At 44.4% G+C, this 17,853-nt stretch overlaps 2 protein-coding genes across 2 annotated transcripts in view; one reads left to right on the top strand and one right to left on the bottom strand.

Annotated features, from left to right (window-relative positions):
- Nucleotides 1-5,323, top strand: part of LOC133548976 (transcription termination factor 1-like) — a 33,141-nt gene extending 27,818 nt beyond the window's left edge. Inside the window, exons 9-11 of the mRNA XM_061893963.1 lie at nucleotides 717-782; nucleotides 853-935; nucleotides 1,009-5,323. Of these exons, the coding sequence (XP_061749947.1) occupies nucleotides 717-782; nucleotides 853-935; nucleotides 1,009-1,181 (322 nt within the window). The 3' untranslated portion in view covers nucleotides 1,182-5,323. The remainder of the gene's footprint in view (nucleotides 1-716; nucleotides 783-852; nucleotides 936-1,008) is intronic.
- endog (endonuclease G) lies at nucleotides 5,304-11,773 on the bottom strand. Its single transcript, XM_061893975.1, has 6 exons — nucleotides 11,568-11,773; nucleotides 11,060-11,253; nucleotides 10,856-10,997; nucleotides 5,813-5,922; nucleotides 5,662-5,743; nucleotides 5,304-5,604 (listed from the first exon to the last, which is right to left on the bottom strand). Exons 1-6 carry the CDS (start codon nucleotides 11,736-11,738, stop codon nucleotides 5,407-5,409), a joined length of 897 nt encoding a protein of 298 aa, XP_061749959.1. The 5' UTR covers nucleotides 11,739-11,773; the 3' UTR covers nucleotides 5,304-5,406.
- Between the last annotated feature and the right edge of the window lie 6,080 nt (nucleotides 11,774-17,853).

The following is a 17,853-nucleotide window of genomic DNA, read 5'->3' as shown; positions in this document are numbered from 1 at the left end:
TGTTGTCTTCTCATGTCATCCTCATGTTGTCTTCTCATGTCATACTCATGTTGTCTTCTCACATCTTCAAGTTGTCTTCTCATGTCATCCTCGTGTTGTCATGTTGTCTCATGTCATCCTCATGTTCTATTCTCACATCTTCAAGTTGTCTTCTCATGTCATCCTCGTGTTGTCATGTTGTCTCATGTCATCCTCGTGTTGTCATGTTGTCTCATGTCATCCTCATGTTCTATTCTCACATCTTCAAGTTGTCTTCTCATGTCATCCTCGTGTTGTCATGTTGTCTCATGTCATCCTCATGTTCTATTCTCACATCTTCAAGTTGTCTTCTCATGTCATCCTCGTGTTGTCATGTTGTCTTCTCATGTCATCCTCATGTTGTCTTCTCATGTCATCCTCATGTTGTCTTCTCATGTCATCCTCATGTTGTCTCATGTCATCCTCATGTTCTATTCTCACATCTTCAAGTTGTCTTCTCATGTCATCCTCATGTTGTCTTCTCATGTCATACTCATGTTGTCATGTTGTCTCATGTCATCCTCATGTTCTATTCTCACATCTTCATGTTATCTTCATGTTCTCATGTTGTCTCATGTCATCCTCATGTTGTCTCATGTCATCCTCATGTTCTCATGTTGTCTCATGTCATCCTCATGTTCTCATGTCCTGGTCCGAGCTGGCCTATCTGTGTGTTGATGGCCTTGGACATGTTGCAGGTTGTACAACATGGAGGTGGAGGACTGTGCCGACGTGGACTGGGACAAGGTGTCGGAGGTTGTGGGGTGAGGTCAAAGGTCAGAGGTCAGAGGTGGTCCAGGACCAGATCTTGTGAGTCTTCTTGTGTTCCACCAGCATGACTCCAGTTGGAGCCCAGGACATCTTCCAAAGGCTGAAAGTCTCCAGAGTTCCCAACTGGTTCCGCCGGTCCTACGGAGGTTTGTAGTCCCCCGACCCGTCTGACCCCTGACCCCGTGTATGTCTGTCTGATGGATCCGCACTGCTCCCCAGAAATCATCGACTTCCTGCAGCAGCACGAGAGGCCACGCCTCCAGGAGACGCTGCAGAAGCTTGGCGGCCTGGGGGCGGAGCAGGAAGTGGCCGGATACGACTTTGACCCGCTGCTCGCCGCCTTCTCGCTGGACGAGGACGAGGAAGACTTTACTCTGGTGGACAACAGTTAGCGCCATGGCAACCCATCACAGCCCTTCAAGTTTTGGACAGGAAGTGGTGTCACAATGAGGCTTTTATTGTGACGAGCCATCAACTTCCCTCGTTTTCCTTCTACAGTAGACGTCAGCAGAGGAGGAATGAAGAACTTCACTGAAATATACCACAGTGGAACTAATGATGGCTGCAGGTTAGCGGCCATCTTCAGCTGCACCTTTAAGTACACACTTCAGCTGCACATTTAAGTACACACTCGAGCTGCACGCTTAAGTGCACACTTGAGCTGCACGTTTAAGTACACACTTGAGCTGCACGTTTAAGTACACACTCGAGCTGCACGTTTAAGTACACACTTGAGCTGCACGTTTAAGTACACACTTGAGCTGCACGTTTAAGTACACACTCGAGCTGCACCTTTAAGTACACACTTGAGCTGCACGTTTAAGTACACACTTGAGCTGCACGTTTAAGTACACACTTGAGCCGCACATTTAAGTACACACTTGAGCTGCACGTTTAAGTACACACTTGAGCTGTTGTTTAAGTACACACTTGAGCTGCACGTTTAAGTACACACTTGAGCTGCACGTTTAAGTACACACTTGAGCTGCACGTTTAAGTACACACTTGAGCTGCACGTTTAAGTACACACTTGAGCTGCACGTTTAAGTACACACTTGAGCTGCACGTTTAAGTACACACTTGAGCTGCACGTTTAAGTACACACTTGAGCTGCACGTTTAAGTACAAACCCCGTTTCCATATGAGTTGGGAAATGGTGTTAGATGTAAATATAAACAGAATACAATGATTTGCAAATCCTTTTCAACCCATATTCAGTTGAATATGCTACAAAGACAACATATTTCATGTTCAAACTCATAAACTTTATTTTTTTTTTTTTGTAAATAATAATTAACTTATAATTTCATGGCTGCAACACGTGCCAAAGTAGTTGGGAAAGGGCATGTTCACCACTGTGTTACATCACCTTTTCTTTTAACAACACTCATTAAACGTTTGGGAACTGAGGAAACTAATTGTTGAAGCTTTGAAAGTGGAATTCTTTCCCATTCTTGTTTTATGTAGAGCTTCAGTCCTTCAACAGTCCGGGGTCTCCGCTGTCCTATTTTACGCTTCACACATTTTCCATGGGAGACAGGTCTGGACTGCAGGCGGGCCAGGAAAGTACCTGCACTCTTTTTGCACGAAGCCACGCTGTTGTAACACTTGCAAAAATAAGCAGGGGCGTCCAAGATAACGTTGCTTGGATGACAACATATGTTGCTCCAAAACCTGTATGTACCTTTCAGCATTAATGGTGCCTTCACAGATGTGTAAGTTACCCATGCCTTGGGCACTAATACACCCCCATACCATCACACATGCTGGCTTTTTACACTTTGCGTCTATAACAATCCGGATGCTTTTTTTCCTCTTTGTTCCGGAGGACACCACGTCCTCTGTTTCCAAATACAATTTGAAATGTGGACTTGTCAGACCACAGAACACCTTTCCACTTTGCATCAGTCCATCTTAGATGAGCTCGGGCCCAGTGAAGCCGGCGGAGTTTGAGAATATTGTTGATAAATGGGTTTTGCTTTGCATAGTAGAGTTTTAACTTGCACTTACAGATGTAGCGACCAACTGTAGTTACTGACAGTGGTTTTATGAAGTGTTCCTGAGCCCATGTGGAGATATCCTTTACACACTGATGTCGGTTTTTGGTGCCTGAGGGATCAAAAGTCAGTAATTTCATCGCTTACGTGCAGTGATTTCTCCAGATTCTCTGATCTTTTTGATGATTTTACGGACTGTAGATGGTAAAATCCCTAAATTCCTTGCAATAGCTCGTTGAGAAATGTTGTTCTAAAACTGTTCGGCAATTTGCTTACAAAGTGGTGACCCTCACCCCATCCTTGTTTGTGAGTGACTTAGCATTTCATGGAAGCTGCTTTTATAGCCAATCATGGCACCCACCTGTTCCCAATTAGCCTGCACACCTGTGGGATGTTCCATATAAGTGTTTGATGAGCATTCCTCAACTTTATCAGTATTTATTGCCACCTTTCCCAACTTCTTTGTCACGTGTTGCTGGCATCAAATTCTAAAGTTAATGATTATTTGCAAAACAAAAAAAAGTTTTATGAGTTTGAACATCAAATATGTTGTCTTTGTAGCATCCTTCCATCCATCCATCTTCTTCCGCTTATCCGAGGTCGGGTCGCGGGGGCAACAGCCTAAGCAGGGAAACCCAGACTTCCCTCTCCCCAGCCACTTCGTCTAGCTCTTCCCGGGGGATCCCGAGGCGTTCCCAGGCCAGCCGGGAGACATAGTCTTCCCAACGTGTCCTGGGTCTTCCCCGTGGCCTCCTACCGGTTGGACGTGCCCTAAACACCTCCCTAGGGAGGCGTTCGGGTGGCATCCTGACCAGATGCCCGAACCACCTCATCTGGCTCCTCTCCATGTGGAGGAGCAGCGGCTTTACTTTGAGTTCCTCCCGGATGGCAGAGCTTCTCACCCTATCTCTAAGGGAGAGACCCAAACTCATTTGGGCCGCTTGTACCCGTGATCTTATCCTTTCGGTCATGACCCAAAGCTCATGACCATAGGTGAGGATGGGAACGTAGATTGAACAGTAAATTGAGAGCTTTGCCTTCCGGCTCAGCTCCTTCTTCACCACAACGGATCGATACAACGTCCGCATTACTGAAGACGCCGCACCGATCCGCCTGTCGATCTCACGATCCACTCTTCCCTCACTCGTGAACAAGACTCCTAGGTACTTGAACTCCTCCACTTGGGGCAGGGTCTCCTCCCCAACCCGGAGATGGCACTCCACCCTTTTCCGGGCGAGAACCATGGACTCGGACTTGGAGGTGCTGATTCTCATTCCGGTCGCTTCGCACTCGGTTGCGAACCGATCCAGTGAGAGCTGAAAATCCCGGTCAGATGAAGCCATCAGGACCACATCATCTGCAAAAAGCAGAGACCTAATCCTGCGGTCACCAAAACCGGAACCCCTCAACGCCTTGACTGCGCCTAGAAATTCTGTCCATAAAAGTTATGAACAGAATGGGTGACAAAGGACAGCCTTGGCGGAGTCCAACCCTCACTGGAAACGTGGTCGACTTACTGTCACGCGTTACTGGCATCCAATTCTAAAGTTAATGATTTTTTGCGATCAGTTTGAACATCAAATATGTTGTCTTTGTAGCATATTCAACTGAATATGGCTTGAAAAGGATTTGCAAATCATTGTATTCTGTTTATATTTACATTTAACACAATTTCCCAACTCATATGGAATCGGGGTTTGTATGTATATATATATATATATATATATATGTGTTTTCATCCCAATGTGGCCCCCAAATTGGGGGTTCTGTTGTGGCCCTGTATTTTGCAGTAGTTTGTTGGGGGAGCAGCACCAGCAAAAAGGACAAACTGATCCGGAAAGCCGGCCATACTATTGTTAAAGTTAAAGTAGCAATGATTGTCACACACACACTATGTGTTGTGAAATTTGTACTCTACATTTGACCCATCACCCTTGATCACCCCCTGGGAGGTGAGGGGAGCAGTGGGCAGCAGCGGTGCCACGCCCAGGAATCATTTTTGGTGATTTACCCCCCAATTTCAACCCCTTGATGCTGAGTGCCTAGCAGGGAGGTAATGGCTCCCATTTTTTTAGTCTTTGGTATGACTGGGCTGGGGTTTGTACTCACAACCTACCCATCTCAGGGCGGAAACTCTAACCACTAGACCACTGAGTAGGTGGTAGTGTTGGCGTGCAGTTGGAGGCGATTGTGTCAGTAAGGCAGAGGAGGACACTGGACAAAGTGCTGGACATCAGGGACACCCAAGTCCAGCAGACCATTGGGGGGACAAGAGTTCATACTCCATCAGGATTCTTAGTGTTGGATTGAAGAAGTCCTTCATGCCACACTCCATCCAGCTGTATAAAACACTGGCCATACAGCAATAGATGTGTGGAACTCTTTACCTTGTGGACCAGGAAAGATTGTCTGGAATCCTCCTGATCTAGATGTTCTCATTTTTTAAAATAATGTAATCGTTTCCACGTGTTATTTGCTGATGTAGTGTTCAAGACTTGTCACAAATATGAACATCCATAAAGAAACTACGAGCTTTATTTGGGACAGAAATCCAATACAATGGGCTCCTACTCGGGTTGCAGTAAGAAACAAAGTCGGACGCCATTTTTGATGGCGAGGGTCATTTGGAGGTGATGGCGTGCAGGCTGCCGCTCCTCTTCATGATGTTGGGGACGAACAGGAGTCCTGAGGCCCGCTCGATGGTTTCTATGGGAACCAGAAAGCGCTCCAGAGGAATCTTCTCGTCCACGGGCTCGTTGGGGAGAACGTACGATCGAAGCTCCACCCCCTCGCCCTGGGCCTGCTCCAGGATCAGCACCTGCGGGGGAGACGTCGTCAGCCGGCAGGAAGTTGATGTCACCGGCACGCCACCCACCTTGAAGAAGTGCGTCGGCACGGCGACGTGATTGCGACCCAGGACTTGATAGCGCACGTAAAGCTTGCCGTCCGCTTCCTGCCTGAAAGTCAAGTTTGCCGCATCAAGCTCCGCCCACTGCGGCCGACACCTCAAGAAGAAGCAGCGTTACCTGGGCAGGTAGAGCGGACCCGAGCACACGTACACGTTTGCGTAGCGCTTGGTCAGAGAGCGGCACAACTTCTCCAGGTTGTTCCAAGCCTTCTGGTTCAGGTGAGGGTTCTGCGGACACAATGTACGTGTGTTAGGGGTGTAACGGTACGGGGTTTTCGGTTCAGCACACGGGCGTACCGAACAAGTTTGGAAGCAGAAGTCTTCACAAGCTGCTCTGCTTTCTGCCTCTGTCAGAGCAGTAAGCACCAACCATCTGATTGGTTACATACAAAGCCAATCAGCAGTGCGTATTCAGAGCGATGTAGTCAATGCTTTAGCGTCGAGCAGAGTTACTCGTTTAGCAGGGGAGCAGCAGACTACCCAAATTATACTAAACAGTTCCCAGTCATAACTAATTACAAACATCACTATGAGCCCGTTGACCTTCTAGAAACTTAAACTGCAGCCCAGCTGGCTTGAGGTGAAGGCTAATAAGCTTTTAGCGTAACGTTAGCTCATTTTGCTGTGTGTGTGTGTTAGGGGCAGCAAAGCCCTGTCTGTCTGTTATTTCATTGAACTCCATGGTGTTCAGGGATGAATAGTCTCTCCTATTGCAAGTATACTATTTTTTCAGCTATAGTTACATGAATCATTAGTAATGTAGCAGCCTAGTTTTGAATAGCAGGGTCCCTGCTATCACATGTTGATAAAAATACAACATTTACATAATAAAAGTCAACTACAGGCTTCCCAAATGCTGTAATAAATTAAGCATGATGAGTTGACATCAAACAGTTTCAATGGAAACTGTTTGATGTTGCACTTTTTATATGTAGAAGAAAGGTTTTTACATTTTATTTAATCCAAGCAACAACTTGAGGCAGTTTAAGGTGGATTAACGTGGGCAGAATTATTATAGTGTTCCCAATGTTAAAAGGATAAAGCCCATCCATCCATCCATCCATCATCTTCCGCTTATCCGAGGTCGGGTCGCGGGGGCAGCAGCCTAAGCAGGGAAACCCAGACTTCCCTCTCCCCAGCCACTTGGTCTAGCTCTTCCCGGGGGATCCCGAGGCGTTCCCAGGCCAGCCGGGAGACATAGTCTTCCCAACGTGTCCTGGGTCTTCCCCGTGGCCTCCTACCGGTTGGACGTGCCCTAAACACCTCCCTAGGGAGGCGTTCGGGTGGCATCCTGACCAGATGCCCGAACCACCTCATCTGGCTCCTCTCCATGTGGAGGAGCAGCGGCTTTACTTTGAGTCCCTCCCGGATGGCAGAGCTTCTCACCCTATCTCTAAGGGAGAGACCCAAACTCATTTGGGCCGCTTGTACCCGTGATCTTATCCTTTCGGTCATGACCCAAAGCTCATGACCATAGGTGAGGATGGGAACGTAGATCGACCGGTAAATTGAGAGCTTTGCCTTCCGGCTCAGCTCCTTCTTCACCACAACGGATCGGTACAACGTCCGCATTACTGAAGACGCCGCACCGATCCGCCTGTCGATCTCACCATCCACTCTTCCCTCACTCGTGAACAAAACTCCTAGGTACTTGAACTCCTCCACTTGGGGCAGGGTCTCCTCCCCAACCCGGAGATGGCACTCCACCCTTTTCCGGGCGAGAACCATGGACTCGGACTTGGAGGTGCTGATTCTCATTCCGGTCACTTCACACTCGGCTGCGAACCGATCCAGTGAGAGCTGAAGATCCCGGTCAGATGAAGCCATCAGGACCACATCATCTGCAAAAAGCAGAGACCTAATCCTGCGGTCACCAAACCGGAACCCCTCAACGCCTTGACTGCGCCTAGAAATTCTGTCCATAAAAGTTATGAACAGAATGGGTGACAAAGGACAGCCTTGGCGGAGTCCAACCCTCACTAGAAACTGGTCCGACTTCCAAGCTCTGACACTGATCATACAGGGAGTGGACCGCCACAATAAGACAGTCCAATACCCCATACTCTCTGAGCACTCCCCACAGGACTTCCCGAGGGACACGGTCCAATGCCTTCTCCAAGTTGTTTACAAATTTGGTAAATAAATAACCCAAAAATTTATATTTTGTTGTTTTCTTACTGTACCGAAAATGGACCGAACCATGACTTCTAAACCGAGGTATGTACCGAACCGAAATTTTTGTGTACCGTTACACCCCTGTGTGTGTGTGTGTGTGTGTGTGTGTGTGTGTGTGTGTGTGTGTGTGTGTGTGTGTGTGTGTGTGTCTGTACGCGGTAGTATAGTGGTCAAAAGTCTGCGTACACTTGTAAAGAACATGATGTCATGGCTGTCTGGACTTTACAATCATTTCTACAACTCTTATTTTGTTGTGATGTAGTGACTGGAGCACATACTTGTTGCTCACAAAACATTCATGAAGTTTGCTTCTTTTATGAATTTATTATGGCTCTACTGAAAATGTCAAAAGTATACATACAGCAATGTTAATATTTGTTTACATGTCCCTTGGCAAGTTTACCTGCAATAAGGTGCTTTTGCTAGCCATCCACAAGCTTCTGTGCACATTTTTCACCACAAAGTTGCTGCAGTTCAGCTAAATGTGTTGCTTTTCTGACATGGACTTGTTTCTTCAGCATTGTCCACACATTTAAGTCAGGACTTTGGGAAGGCCGTTCTAAAACCTTCATTCTAACCATTCCTTTATCACTTTTGAGGTGTGTTTGGGGTCATTGTCCTGTTGGAACTCCCAACTGCGCCCAAGACCCAACCTCCGGCCTGATGGTTTAGGCTTGTCCTGAACTATTAGGAGTTAATTCTCCTATTTCATTGTCCCATTTAAAGCAAAACAAGCCCAGAGAATAATACTACCACCACCATGCTTAACGGTAGGGATGGTGGTCCTGGGATCAAAGGCCTCCAAACATATTGCTGGGTATTGTGGCCAAACTGCTCCATTTTTGTTTCATCTGACATCACACGGACAAAGATAAGACCTTCTGGAGGAAAGTTCTGTGGTCAGATGAAACAAAAATGGAGCAGTTTGGCCACAATACCCAGCAATATGTTAGGCCTTTGATCCCAGGAACACCACACCCACCGTCAAGCATGGTGGTGGTAGTATTATGCTCTAGGCTTGTTTTGCTGCCAATGGAACTGCTGCTTTAAAGGGGAACATTATCACAATTTCAAAAGAGTTAAAAACAATAAAAATGAGTTCCCAGTGGCTTGTTGTATTTTTTGAAGTTTTTTTCAAAAGTTTTACCGGTTTCGGAATATCCCTAAATAAAGCTTTAAAGTGCCTTATTTTGGGCTCTCTGCGAAGACACTGGCCATTTCCCTGTGACGTCACACAGTGCTGCCAATGTAAACAAACAATGGGAATACCACAGCAAGATATAGCGACATTAGCTCGGATTCAAACTCGGATTTCAGCGACTTAAGTGATTCAACAGATTACGCATGTATTGAAACAGATGGTTGGCGTATGAAAGTATTGAAGAAGAAACTGAAGCTATTGACGCTATTCATAGCCATAGCATGGCCGAATAGCTGCGTTAGCATCGCCGGTAAAATGTGCGGACCAAACGGTCAGGACTTTCGCATCTTGTGACACTGGAGCAACTTAAATCCGTCGATTGGTAAGTGTTTGTTTGCATTAAATGTGGGTGGGAGGAAACATAATATAGTTGCAAATGCATCTGCAGGTTATCCATACATCTCTGTGCCATGTCTGCTTAAGCACCGCTGGTAAATAGCATGTTAGCGTCGATGACCATGGATGAAGTACTGACTGTCCAGAGTCGAGACCCAGGATGGACCGCTCGTCGGGACCCAGGATGGACCGCTCGCCTGTATCGGTTGGGGACATCTCTACGCTGCTGATCCGCTTGAGATGGTTTCCTGTGGACGGGACTCTCGCTGCTGTCTTGGAGCCACTATGGATTGAACTTTCACAGTATCACGTTAGACCCGCTCGACATCCATTGCTTTCGGTCCCCTAAAGGGGGGGGGGTTGCCCACATCTGAGGTCCTCTCCAAGGTTTCTCATAGTCAGCATTGTCACTGGCGTCCCACTGGATGTGAATTCTCCCTGCCCACTGGGTGTGAGTTTTCCTTGCTCTTTTGTGGGTTCTTCCGAGGATGTTGTAGTCATAATGATTTGTGCAGCCCTTTGAGACATTTGTGATTTGGGGCTATATAAATAAACATTGATTGATTGATTGATTGATTTCCAAGCAGGAAGGCATGTCTTTGTTAAGCATTTAAGCCTCACCTTAAAACTCATCTGTATACTCTGGCCTTTAAATAGACCTCCTTTTTAGACCAGTTGATCTGCCGCTTCTTTTCTTTCTCCTATGTCCCCCCCTCCCTTGTGGAGGGGGTCCGGTCCGATGACCAAGGATGAAGTACTGGCTGTCCAGAGTCGAGACCCAGGATGGACCGCTCGCCTGTATCGGTTGGGGACATCTCTACGCTGCTGATCCGCCTCCGCTTGAGATGGTTTCCTGTGGACGGGACTCTCGCTGCTGTCTTGGAGCCACTATGGATTGAACTTTCACAGTATCATTTTAGACCCGCTCGACATCCATTGCTTTGGGGGGGGGGGGTCCTCCCCAAGGTTTCTCATAGTCAGCATTGTCACTGGCGTCCCACTGGATGTGAATTCTCCCTGCCCACTGGGTGTGAGTTTTCCTTGCCCTTTTGTGGGTTCTTCCGAGGATGTTGTAGTCGTAATGATTTGTGCAGCCCTTTGAGACATTTGTGATTTGGGGCTATATGAATAAACATTGATTGATTGATTGATTGACAATGACCCAAAACACACCTCAAAAGTGGTAAAGGAAAGGCTAGAATGAAGGTTTTAGAATGGCCTTCCCAAAGTCCTGACTTAAAGGTGTGGACAATGCTGAAGAAACAAGTCCATGTCAGGAAAGCGACACATTTAGCTGAACTGCAGCAATTTTGTGGGGGAAAATGTAAGCAGAAGCTACCAAAAGCGCCTTCTTGCAGGTAAACTTGCCAAGGAACATGTAAGCAAATATCAACATCGCTGTATGTATACAAGTGTACGTAGACTTTAGACCAGGACTTAAGTATGTACCTGCGGGACCACGTTGCTCAGGTAGAAGGTGTCCTCCATGGCTTTCTGGCTCCACTTGTGGTTGGCGGCTGCGGCCATGTGACCCCTGTCGAGGCCACTCCCCTTGTAGTCGGCGTTGGTGGCGCGGTGGTAGACGTGCAGGCTGCGGGGACAAACGGCGTCGGTCTCAGCGATCCCACGCCACCTAAAGTCCGGCGGACTCACCTGTCGTCCTCTTTGAAGTCGCAGAACTTCCTGTCCGCCGAGCCGCTGAGGGAGGTGCCGCTGAGCCGCTCGATGACCCACGACGGCGTCCTGGTCCGTGGGTCGTACGAGCTGACGTACGACTCCCTGGTCCTCACGTGGCTCAGCGACGGGAAGCCGTACTTCATCAGCGCGCCAGAGGAACCTGGACTCACCTGGACGCCACCAAAAAGTATTTTGAAGTATTTGGTCATATCTCAGCCATGAATATACCTTACTATTAGTCAATGTGTGTTATTATTATTATTGTTTAATACTATTATTTAATGTGTGTTACTATTAGTCAATGTGTGTAATTATTATTATTGTGTATTATTGTTCAATGTGATCTTCATGTTTAAAGAGAGAATGAAAGTCATCATCCACCTTGTGACAAAGCCAGCTAGCAATATTAAACATAAAAAGGCTGTTTATCTTTTGACATAATATTACGTCAGCACTGACGCGTGACGTCATCGAAGGCACGCACCGTCAGTTCGGCGGCGTGGACGCTCGGTACCGGCACCACGGGGACTTGCTCCAGGAGACCGCCATCTCGGTGGTGCTCTACGCCGGGCGTGTGCGTCCACAGGCGGCCTGCCGACGCCCCGAGACCCGCTCCCAGCGACAAGGTCGCGGCGGTGCGCCACCAGCGTCTCATGCTGCCTGGCGGGCGCGGGCGGATGACGTCATGAAAAGCGGCCACTATTGATGACGTCAGGATTTTCAAATTGCGCGGCAATCGTGTTTTCGTAAGAAATGTAACTAGCTAGCAGCAATGTCGGGATGAAGGAGTTATTTATACTTAGTACTTCCCCAAGTTAGTAACGGATTCCCAGCATGAATGTAAGTATTTTAATGAGCTTTAACACACTTGAATGTTTATTCAGTCTCGTCTTAAAACCCCTTTTATTCTCTACGTGAGTTGTGTGGTCCTCTGTGTTTTTAAAATTGCACTTCCTTTTATCGGTTTTTCCCTTTAAAATCGTTTTTATTAATATTTATTTATAATAGCTTTATATTTATTTTGTTTTTAATCAGTCATTGGCAGAGGTGGGTAGAGGAGGCAGAAATTGTACTCAAGTAAGAGTACTGTTACTTTAGAGATGTATTACTCAAGTAAAAGTAAGGAGTAGTCACCCAAATATTTACTTGAGTAAAAGTAAAAAGTATGTTGTGAAAAAACTACTCAAGTACTGAGTAACTGATGAGTAACCTGTTTGTTTAATGATTACGGCAACAAATAATGCACAAAAACATAAAAATAGCAATGAGCAAATTCAGAGCCAGGAATATCTCTTAAGCAACTAAAACAATAATATATATTAAATAATAATACATTGAAATAAAAATATTAAGGACAATTGAGCCACAATAACTTAACAGCACTTAATAGGCTCAATAGGCATTCATCAATTGATTGATTGATTGATTGAAACTTGTATTAGTAGATTGCACAGTACACTACATATTCCCTACAATTGACCACTAAATGGTAACACCTCAATATGTTTTTCAACGTAAATCAATTAAATGATAAATGACCAAGTCGAGGTGATCTACCTCATATATACATACACACACATATCATATATATATATAGAGAGAGAGGTATATAGATATATATACAGTATATAATTTATAGTTATTTATTTTGCCGTTTTTGTTGACATGTTAAAGGTGTTTTAATGAATATTCATGCATGTTTAACATATAGATTCCTATCTTTCATGAAGACAAGAATATAAGTTGGTGTATTACCTGATTCTGATGACTTGCATTGATTGGAATCAGACAGTATAGTGCTGATAATGTCCACATTTTCAAATGGAGGAGAACAAAAGTTCCTCCTTCCTGTCTAATACCACATGAAAGTCGTTGGTTTTTGGCATTTTATTTGTCCAGCTTCCATATTGGTTTTTATACACTTTACAAGAAATACATTGGCGGCAAACTCCGTAGCTTGCTAGCTTGTTTGCGCTGGCTTTCGGAGACTCTTATTTTGTTAGCGCAGGCGCGATGGAGCGGCGCTTTTATTGTGAAGACAGGAACTGTGCGATCAGTCTTTAGGCTTTTGACGGGAAGTACGGTTGAAATAAAAAGTGTATGTTTTCCTTTACACTTTTGATTGATTGATTGAAACTTTTATTAGTAGATTGCACAGTACAGTACATATTCTGTACAGTTGACCACTAAAACGTAACACTCCAATAAGTTTTTCAACTTGTTTAGGTCGGATTCGACGTGTGACGGTCACGTGACCACATGGCTCTGTTTGATTGGTCCAACGTCACCAGTGACTGCATTTGATTGGTGAAACGCAGGCATGTGTAGTTCCTACTTTGAAAGTGTGTCTGACAGAATCAAAACAAACAAAGCGTGCATTAACAGATCGATAAAAAAAAAAAAAGTAGCGAGTAACGAGCTCATTGTAGATAAATGGAGCGGAGTAAAAGTAGAGTTTCTTCTCTATAAATATACTCAAGTAAAAGTATGTTGCATAAAAACTAGTCTTAGAAGTACAATTTATCCCAAAAGTTACTCAAGTAGATGTAATGGAGTAAATGTAGCGCGTTACTACCCACCTCTGAGTATATGTATACATATATATATATATATACATATATATATATATATATGTATATATATAAATGTGTGTGTACACATTAGGGATGTAACAAAATGAAAATTTCATATCTCAAATATTGTCACTATTATCACAGTTATCATTACTACCATGGTATTGTTGAATGTGCTCAAAAAGTACTTCTACACACTCTGACATCGTTTGACCAAAGTAATTAACATGTACTGATTGTTTTTTAGTCTTAGTCTTTTACCTGTTTTAATGGCTAAGCTTTTATTGTTTTAAATATTGGTTTGAGCGTGAAGATCAGAAATCTGAACCTTGTGTGAATATAGTGACAAATAGGAAATTATTATATAAGTCACGAAGAGCAGGCAGCAGCTGACACATTCTCATACTTTCTGTAAAACCCAGGAAGAAGTGATGTCAGCCATCTTGAAAGATGTGTCATCTAAAATCTACGTGAAGGAAGCCACGTTTGATTGTTTTGAAATGTTTGCAGTATTTCAGGAAACATTACATCCCCAAATTGTATAAAATTGAGTAGATGGTGAGTTATTGTGATGCAATGAAATTTCATATTTTTACCAGTTTTCCCGTGTAAATGTTGATGCTCCTCTTAGACCAGAGCTGGGAAAATATTGGGAGAAAAAATGTATCTGTCCTTTTTTTTTCCCAGGAATACTAATACCAAAAGTCACAATGTCCGATAAGGTTCTAAAAAAGACCTCAAAAAACGGAATGGAATTTTACAGTTTTTTTTTACTGAATGAGACACCCAAAATGTACATGAAAATAAAAAAAGTGGTATTTACAATATCAAATATGAACAATAAAACACTGAATATTAACAACATATTTTACTTCTCAGAGCAGTTGTGTATCTTTTACAATCAAGCAAAACACAACAAAAATGTAACAAACAGCCAAAAATGAGGGCAAAGTGTAATAAATAAACACCTACAATATGATTTATTATCATGTACAAATCTGCTTCCACTTCTGCCCCGCCCACTCTGCTTTGTTCCTGGTCTGAGCTGCCGTGACCTAGATTGTCCTAAGAACTCCTATAATACCCAAAAGCACAGAATTCGAACATTGAAATACTTTGTATACCAATGCTTATTAATTTAAAACCTCTTCTCACTCCGGCACTTACCAAAGGCATGCGGTAAATTTAGGCCTGCGCTTATAAATTTGAGTGTGATGTAAGGATACCATCATGAAAAGCACATTTAATAAAAAAAGAACGTTATTATGGTCTTACCTTTACTTATAAATGAAGTCCATGCACAGTTCCTTCTGATCAAAAGCATCGATAACTTGTTTATAGAAGTCTTCCTTATCTTTCTTCAGTCTTTAAAGTCTCTCTGTCTCGATGGAGATCTTCCTTTATTACCTCCTGCTTCCATTGAAAGTCCAGTTTTATTTTAGATATGTAATCCTCCATGTTAAAAGTGCAAGCGAAAGGAAAAAATAAACGATCGCTGCTCACTCTTGCTGCTTGTTGTCACTTCTTCTGCAGCCGAGTAGTCGCAAGAAGGATCACTAGCGCCCTCTACCACCAGGAGGCGGGAGTCATTTAATGACTCATATTTGACACACGCAGCTACGGTATATTAATAAAACATAGCGGCTAACTGTTCTTTTTAGCATATTCAATAGCTTGGACCTTAAAGGCCTACTGAAAGCCACTACTAGCGACCACGCAGTCTGATAGTTTATATATCAATGATGAAATATTAACATTGCAACACATGCCAATATGGCCGCTTTAGTTTACTAAATTACCATTTTAAATTTCCCGCAGAGTTTCCTGTTGAAAATGTCGCAGAACATTTTAGCCCAGCACCACTTACGGCTAAAAGTCGTCTCTTTTCCTCGCATAATCACACAGTCATTTGGACATCTGTGTTGCTGAATCTTTTGCAATTTGTTCAATGAATAATGGAGACGTCAAAGAAGAATGCTGTTGGTGGAAAGCGGTGGATTGCAGCCGCCTTTAGCACCGAAACACAGCCGGTGTTTCTTTGTTTGTTGTGAAGCTTTAACACAGAGCAGTCAAGCGAACATGTTTCTCTTCGTCAACCAGCAAGTTTTTGGATGGGAAAATTGTGATATTAAATCGGCTCTTACCGGAGACTTGATTGGATTATGCACGCTTCTCTTGCAGCTGTCAAAAAGGCAGCTGTGATCTTGGCTTCTCTGAGAGACACTGGCGTTCACCGCAGCCCTTTGACTTTAAGGTACGACTTTATAATCTCACTAAAACACCATTAACACAAAGGGCAGATAAGGGATTTTCCAGAATTATCCTAGTAAATGTGTCTAATAACATCTGAATCGCTCACACTGCCGTCGCCTTGAGCTGGCACCTTTTTTTTAATGCTTCACTCTAACTTTCCTCATCCTTGAATCTTTCATCCTTGCTCAAATTAATGGGGAACTCGTCGCTTTCTCGGTCCGAATTGCACTAGCTGCTGGTGGCTATGATTATAAACAATGTTCAGATGTGAGGAGCTCTACAACCCGTGACGTTACGCACACATCGTCTGCTACTTCCGGTACAGGCAAGGCTTTTTTATTAGCGACCAAAAGTTACGAACTTTATTGTTGATGTTCTCTACTAAATCCTTTCAGCAAAAACATGGCAATATCGCAAAATAATGAAGTATGACACATAGAATGGAGCTGCTATCCCCGTTTAAATAAGAACATCTCATTTCAGTAGGCCTTTAAATCCTACTGAATAGCTCTTAATCTTCCCTTTATGCAATTTCAAATGATTAAAATCAGCCTCCTCCATTTTGAAAATGATGACAGGTGAAGTGTCACTCGTGACGTGACGAGTTTGACCCGGTGGAAATTCTAGGCATATGCTAATTATTTTGCGAAACAAGTTTGACCCGGAGGAAATTCTACACATGCGCTAATAAAAAATAATATTTTGCGAAACGAGTTTGACCCGAAAGTAATTCTAGGCAGGCGCATACTATATACCCGGCGGCAATTCAAGGAAATACGGTAGTTCTGTCAGGCTTGGACATGGATGGTGTGTGCTCCTTCGACGCAGCGGGATTACAGGACGAGCCAGGCGTGAATATCTTGCCAATTGTATTGTACCATATGTCCCGGCAAGAAATCTGCGTTCAAAAGACTCCGGCTTATTAGTGATTCCTAGAGCCCAAAAAAGTCTGCGGGCTATAGAGCATTTTCCGTTCGGGCTCCAGTACTCTGGAATGCCCTCCCGGTAACAGTTCGAGATGCCACCTCAGTAGAAGCATTTAAGTCTCACCTTAAAACTCATTTGTATACTCTAGCCTTTAAATAGACCTCCTTTTTAGACCAGTTGATCTGCCGCTTCTTTTCTTTCTCCTATGTCCCCCCCTCCCTTGTGGAGGGGGTCCGGTCCAATGACCATGGATGAAGTACTGGCTGTCCAGAGTCGAGACCCAGGATGGACCGCTCGCCTGTGTATCGGTTGGGGACATCTCTACGCTGCTGATCCGCCTCCGCTTGACATGGTTTCCTGTGGACGGGACTCTCGCTGCTGTCTTGGAGCCACTATGGATTGAACTTTCACAGTATCATGTTAGACCCGCTCGACATCCATTGCTTTCGGTCCCCTATGGGGGGGGGTTTCCCACATCTGAGGTCCTCTCCAAGGTTTCTCATAGTCAGCATTGTCACTGGCGTCCCACTGGATGTGAATTCTCCCTGCCCACTGGGTGTGAGTTTTCCTTGCTCTTTTGTGGGTTCTTCCGAGGATGTTGTAGTCGTAATGATTTGTGCAGCCCTTTGAGACATTTGGGATTTGGGGCTATATAAATAAACATTGATTGATAATAAACATTAAATTCAGGTACATGTTTTTTTATTCAAACACTATAATCAAACTAAGGGCGCTCACAAGGAGGTATAAAACTTGGCTACAATACTTAAAACAAAACAGCACAATGGCATGACTATATACAAACAAAACAAAACTAGCACAATGGCATGAATACAAAAACGTACACGGCATGGAACTGTGGACGAGGACGTGAAGGTCTGACCAGCATGGGTAGGGTGCGTGCGCATGTGAAGATCCCAGAACGATGAACAGAAAAAGAGTGACTTAAGTAGCTGTGATGATTAGTGAGAACAGGGAGGTGACATCACAGGTGAGAAGTAACGAGTTGGCATGGAA

This window comes from Nerophis ophidion, linkage group LG01, assembly GCF_033978795.1.
Source record: "Nerophis ophidion isolate RoL-2023_Sa linkage group LG01, RoL_Noph_v1.0, whole genome shotgun sequence".
Taxonomy (NCBI): domain Eukaryota; kingdom Metazoa; phylum Chordata; class Actinopteri; order Syngnathiformes; family Syngnathidae; genus Nerophis; species Nerophis ophidion.
Note: the sequence above shows the minus strand (reverse complement) of the source record. Positions and strands in the feature narration are given on the sequence as shown.

Excerpts from the sequence above, each read along its gene's own strand:
- endog (XM_061893975.1), bottom strand. The coding sequence starts at position 11,738 with ATGAGACGCTGGTGGCGCACCGCCGCGACCTTGTCGCTGGGAGCGGGT. Across the intron at positions 11,254-11,567 it reads TCCACGCCGCCGAACTGACG|GTGAGTCCAGGTTCCTCTGG; the intron begins GTGCGTGCCTTC and ends GGTGGCGTCCAG. Across the intron at positions 5,744-5,812 it reads GGTCCGCTCTACCTGCCCAG|GCAGGAAGCGGACGGCAAGC; the intron begins GTAACGCTGCTT and ends CTTGACTTTCAG.